The sequence below is a fragment of the Eufriesea mexicana genome, unplaced genomic scaffold (assembly GCF_001483705.2).
Source record: "Eufriesea mexicana isolate 0111107269 unplaced genomic scaffold, ASM148370v2 scaffold4744748336, whole genome shotgun sequence".
In the NCBI taxonomy this organism is placed as follows: Eukaryota; Metazoa; Arthropoda; class Insecta; order Hymenoptera; family Apidae; genus Eufriesea; species Eufriesea mexicana.
The window spans coordinates 283,543-289,875 of NW_016907909.1; the positions used below are offsets into that span (position 1 = coordinate 283,543).

The window sequence follows — 6,333 nt, forward strand, 5'->3', positions numbered from 1 at the left end:
TGAATTGTTGAAGTTAAAGTATGTGTAATATATTTTAAGAAAATTTATAATCATATCATAGATAACTTCATTTTAATGTACTCGCGTAGAGAACAGCGTTTTCTGTCACACATTTTAGTGCTGTATCGCTTATATGTAGTTCGTGTCAGACTCTACCGTCCCCAGAAATCTCTTCGAGTAAAATTCAGCCGTACCTAAAAGGTTAAGTTACCTCGAGGTTATATGTTCTCGAATTTTTCGTTAAACTTCCTATCAGACAACGCGATGGTCAATTGACACGAACCTGACTGTTCGTTGATAGATAACCTATTGCCAAGCGTAAACTATTCGAGAGTCGACGAGGGTGAGCTGTTAAGAGGGTCGAAGGATATCTTCCTTGTCTTTCCAGCCTAGATCTCGATGCCTAGATCTCGATGTTAGCATATTTCACCACGTTTCGTCTTCTCTGTGACTCTTCACCGGAGAAAATCGGAAATCGTCATCTGGCAGATTTTCTGCCAATTTTCTGCCAAAGTGTACCTTTATGCTACGTGACGGAGCATAAAGAGAATCCTTTAGGGTTGCAAAATTTCTTCGTTGGAAATCCATCCTATTTAGAAGCTTGTACAGCGCTCTCGAGTTATCACTCGTATCTGATCAGTGCACCGTAATGTGAGCGAGGCTTATTGTGCACAGTCCTTTATCCTCCTCCGAGGATTCCCTATTACAGTCAGAACTAGTCGAGTGACAGTAGTCGCATGACAGTAGTAGCAGATCGCGCGGGTCAGACACGGGGTTGGACAACCAACGTCCATTGATACCATGATGGGGAGGCGAGCGTTTTGAAATTGATATTTGGATCGGTGGGATTGCTGTCAATCCGCGATTTCGATTGGAACGATATCGATAACGACCCACGACTCGCGAGTGATCGATTAATTTTAATTCGGCAAATCCTGTCGCATCAGTCACGCTTTCCCTCAACTTTTCCATGTTTCCACAGGAACATACTTCAACTGTATTATGTTTATGGTGGCCAGCAGTGTTGTCAGCACCATTATGATTTTAAATTATCATCACCGGAATGCTGATACTCATGAAATGTCTGAATGGGTAAGCTGTCCTTTCATCAAATTAATTCGAGACACAAACTCTTTGATCTAGTTTATCCTGGTTAGCCCGGAATGATTTTTCTTCAAAGTATTTTCGAGAATTTAAACCGGCATAAATGCATGCCGAGCGTACATATTTCGGATTTAAAAGAAAAAGCGGAGAACCACGTTTTCCCTTGCGGAAATTACTGCGACGCGCTTTTTAATGAAGTAATATTTACGTTTATTAAGCTTTAATATCCGGCTTTATTTATTCCGGCTAAAATCGCAGGATTCAACTATTTTCTCTGTCCGAGCAAACTGGTTTCTTGGGTAATCTTATCCTATATGCGACTTCAATTAACGCGAGCTCATGTGCTTCCAAGTATACTTCAGATTTACTTTGCTTGTTAACTGAATTCGCCCTTTCGAGTCATGCTGAGCTTCCACCTTGCTCCGATTTTATTATCTACTGTATTCCACCGATTATGAGAAAATCGTAAACCGTGTTTGCTGTCAACTTGTTTCTTTCTCCATACCATTTAACGTATAGTACTCGCGCCATTTTACATCGACGTACATTCAACCCTTTGCACTCGATTTTGCAGAAAAATAGTAATTCAAAAACTTTCTATCATGAAATGAACGATATTTTTAGAACGGTCAATAAGTAATGCTATACGTATTATGACGTAGAATTATTATACTTCGATATGTTAATTAACATCGATTTTTAGAATTTAATTAAATTAATTATTGCCTCTCGAGTGCAAAGGTCGTGTTGACGTGTAAAGCTCGAATTGGAGAATTTCGAAATTTGAATGATCGATTAGATATGTAGATCGAAATTGATCTGTTATGCAGAGAATTATATTACCAATCTGATTTTCAGGTGAAAGTGCTATTCCTTTATTGGCTGCCTTTTATACTACGTATGTCACGACCAGGTGACAAAGAAGAGAGAGAGGCGCAAAAGTCTCAAAAACCGTCTCCAGTCACTGGTAATTTAGTGACACGAAAAAGCATCGACATAAGTACTGACAACATTTACTACTATATGTGTTTTATATAAATGTTTAACTGTGTCACACAAACACTGTTCTCAGTCACTCGTTACCGAAGTGTGCACACAGCACTCCAAGGCACACCTGACTTACTTCGAGTCGTATGCATGTGTGTAACCATACTTGAACGAGATACGAGTATCGTTAATTATCAAAGAAGTAAAATGTTGGCAGAAATTAACTACCCATTTCTCTTTTCACATACTTACTTATCCTTTGCTAGACGTATTGTATATACATTTTCTAACTTTAAACTTTTTGATAAACCTCTTTATAAATGTATAATTTATCGTCTGTACATATACTTAGGAGATTGAAGAACTTGTGTAATATGTCTCTCGATTTTAAAGCCCAGAAATAATGGAAGTATAGTAGTATTTGTCAATCAGTTTTCAACCCCTCGTCTCTTTCTCATTTTCCTTTATTTCGTTATAAATATTTTTGACAGTCTTGTTAGGAAATTGCTACAATATTATCACGTTATTTATATCGTGTTATTTCTCAAAGGAACATCTACCTGGAATTATTTATTTATTTTTCCAACGTTCCTGAAATTCAAAAAATATCTGTAAAATATCTCCTACCTCTAAAATTCAAGAAAGCCAAAGTATAGTAGTATTCGTCACTCAGTTCCTCCCCTTATCTGTTTCTCATTTTTCTCAATTTCGTTAGGAATATAAGGAAGCCCAGAGTGGTGCCAATTATTTTGCACTCATCGTAACAATTTATCTAAACAGGCGGTAGCAAGAGTCACGACCTGGAGCTTCGTCAAAGGAGCAGCAAGTCCCTCCTAGCGAATGTGCTGGACCTCGATGACAATGCACTGGCGTCTCGCAATGACCTCTTGAACAACGTGTACAGTACCCCTGGCCCTCACCATCACACGATGGGCCATGGGCACAGCCACATACACACGACGCCCCATCATCATCACAGCCATGCTGCGACGCCGCATCATCAACACGCAACGCCATTGGCACACTCCACTTATCCGGGGACGATTCAGATCAGTCACACGCCGCATCATCATCCACATCCGGCTGAGACGTCAGGCCCCCAGGTCGAAACGATACTTCAGAACGCGTGTTTCTGTGCCCGAAACGAGCTCATTATGATCCTCAAAGAAATTAAGGTACGTTTCTTGCGGCTCCTTTGCTGTTTGCCAGCAGTTTGCTAACATAATTGAATCGCAGCCTATTCTTCAACGCTGAACCTACCTAAACGACTGACCAAAACTTTTCATTGTTCTTTTCCATTGTTATCTCTATCCAATTGCAAAGGATATAATCTGCGTTCACGAACAGGTGTCATTTGACCGAAATCGTCAATAGATTCAGCGTTAAGGAAAAACCGAATACTATTCCCTCCATTTTGCTTCTTACTCCTAATCCATGTCCATCGTTAGGTACGTTATCAGGTTCGTTGTAAATTTGTTGGAATTGTCGATGAATATTTTTATTCAGCAACGACCTGCAGAGCGAAAGAATAATACTCGCCAGCTGGCAAGTTACACGGTAAATATGTATTTTATTTACGCTCGGAAGCAACAATGCATAGCAGGGTAGACATTAAAACGAATTAGGAACTCGTTACACGCACGACTAATTCGGGACTCTCTTTCATAAACAAGCATCTGCACTCTGCAGCACTGCAACGTTTACGAACTTGAGCCGCTTCTTTATTTTTAATAGAAAGAAGTGTCGTCCGTTAATAATAATGAGGATGACAATTAGCGAGTTCTTGCGAAATATACGCTGCGGTACTTCAGCTAATTACCAAGTGTACACTCATTTTAATTTGCCCGTAAGTGCAGAAACTTTCGTGTAAAGTCGCATGTAGTATAATAACGGAACACGTAGCGGCGAGGTATGCTGACGAACGTGAAACCATTCTCTGTTGTACTACTGTTTGTGCAGGATTATTAAAGCCCGTCCATTTCTCCAGTCGCTACTGACACGGCAAAGTCAAACACTCGAATACCTATCGGTGTTCATAATTACGGACCGTATATTAGATGGGAAGTTCCGAGTTCGCCCGTGGTCCCGTGATAGGGACAATCGCAGACAATGTCACAGTCGTTGCGTATTCCGCGAAGTTTCCAGGATCCCGTTCTACGTTCCGAGGGAAGAAACTGCCTAATAGATTCTTACGTGGAAATGATCGTCGTCGGGACTCGACAGGATTGTCTATAATTTATTCTCCGCTGCGAATTCTCTCTGATCCCGTCAAATTGCCGACCCGGGCTTGTGATTAACTTTTTAGCCGGCTGATGATTATTATACGTGTTCACGCAGAACTTCAGCTTGCCTCGTGATTGCTTATTCGCTGGCTAAACAGATTGGTCCCTGATGGCACCAGCCGGAAAGTTAGGAAGTCGCGGAGAGTTAGAAAGTCGTAGAGAGACCGCGTTAAAGGATAAATTGGGACTTTCGGTGCATATTATCGCGATGCTTCGTATTAATGCATTCGGCAACGCAACAAATGTGCTCGGCGTAATTTCAAACGCGCTCCGGGGTTTCTCAATTACGCATTAATATTTCACGGGCCGAATCTACGCAGCAAAAGGTGCAATCTTGGTGTAATATATTAACCATTTGCTCTTATTTCTGGACCAAGTTGCATATCCGATGAAGTATTCGCAAATGGACGTGTTTCGTTTAACGATGAGCGATACGAGGAATTTATTATCGAATTTATATTCGCCGACATTTTGACGGCTGCGGACGCCATGTTGGTATCGTGCGGATGCTGGAGTAACGCTTAAAGAATAGACCGTATTTTGTTAATAAATTATCAAGTAATAAAATCGAAATATCTCTCACGTTCTGTAAATACTGTACTTTCTTCGTACAAATTAGATATGAAATTTCTCCAATTTTGGAACCACGGGAACAGCTATACCTCGACGAATATTCGCAAAATTATCCAGGTTCGAATCGAGCCAGGTGTCAAATCGTTAACGCCGCCTTCTTCGTTATAAATTTACCCTTTGAACTTAGGATTACTCTCCTCGCCGTGACGGCAATCCTAACAATCACGAAGCATGCCAGCACGGAAACCCCGCGAATTTCCACGTTCCCGCGAACTCCGCCATCTTCCGTCTAATCCGCACGCCCTGGAAACGAGAGCCATGCATCATACCCGGCATATCCCTGTTACAGATAATCACGGATCAGATGAAGAGCGAGGACAAGAACGCAAAAGTGAAGAACGACTGGAAGTTCGCGGCGATGGTGGTAGACAGAGTGTGCCTAATAATTTTTACTCTGTTCACCATCATCGCAACCATCACCGTCCTACTGTCGGCGCCACACATCATCGTCAAGTGATTCAAAAAAGATGAAATAGCCGGCGTAATGTTGGAGCTCGACGAGGATCGTGTGCTGCGCATCAGTGCGGACGGCGAGGAACGCGAACGTGCAGGAGCTGAACACGATGACTACGACGACGACGACGACGACGACGATGACGACGACAGTGACGAAGACTATGACGACGACCTGGTCCACGCTTGGATCCCGCGGACAACGTTCACAACGATGTTTCTCCTACGCTTGGATGTTCAGCTGATCGGGATCGAGCCCCAGAGTCGTGTTACGCCTCGTTTCGGGAGATCCGCACCGTGATAGCAAGAGAACGATGCGAGGACACTAGGCTCTTCGTATTCTTTACGATATACATATATATAAAAAATATATATATATAAAGAGAGATATATATCTCGTCACGTAGTTCATTCGAAGAGGATGCCTTAGCGAGACACGTTGAAAATGCGCCTACACAGGCGCGTTAAAAGGACACTGACACGCGCGCGCGCGCGCGCGCGTTCATATGTACACGCACACACGATAGCATACGAACACGCCGGCCACGCCGAGGTATGTGCATCCCTGGTATTTGTTGTGCCACGATAGGGGTGTGGAACGCGAAGGATCGAGAGCCTGAAGTTCCTTTCGGTTGGAGTTGACGCGATTTTTCAACGAAAATTGGACGTTAGCGACGCGATGACGTAAACCGACTGGTGGATCGAAGGTAGCGTACGTTTCTTTCCCCTATTTTCCGTTTCCGTTCCAAGCCTCGAAGAACTCGGGGTGCGCCCGATGAATTTCCATTCACCGGCAACGTGATTTCCAACCGCATCGTGGAAACTCTAATCCCATGGAGGATGTTAATTCCATTCACCGAGGATGTTAATTCGT

At 42.6% G+C, this 6,333-nt stretch overlaps 1 protein-coding gene across 1 annotated transcript in view; it reads left to right on the forward strand.

Annotated features, from left to right (window-relative positions):
- Nucleotides 1-5,748, forward strand: part of nAChRa7 (nicotinic acetylcholine receptor alpha7 subunit) — a 271,960-nt gene extending 266,212 nt beyond the window's left edge. The window contains exons 9-12 of the mRNA XM_017911599.1: nucleotides 983-1,092; nucleotides 1,963-2,071; nucleotides 2,872-3,266; nucleotides 5,296-5,748. Of these exons, the coding sequence (XP_017767088.1) occupies nucleotides 983-1,092; nucleotides 1,963-2,071; nucleotides 2,872-3,266; nucleotides 5,296-5,463 (782 nt within the window). The 3' untranslated portion in view covers nucleotides 5,464-5,748. The remainder of the gene's footprint in view (nucleotides 1-982; nucleotides 1,093-1,962; nucleotides 2,072-2,871; nucleotides 3,267-5,295) is intronic.
- Nucleotides 5,749-6,333: the final 585 nt, after the last annotated feature.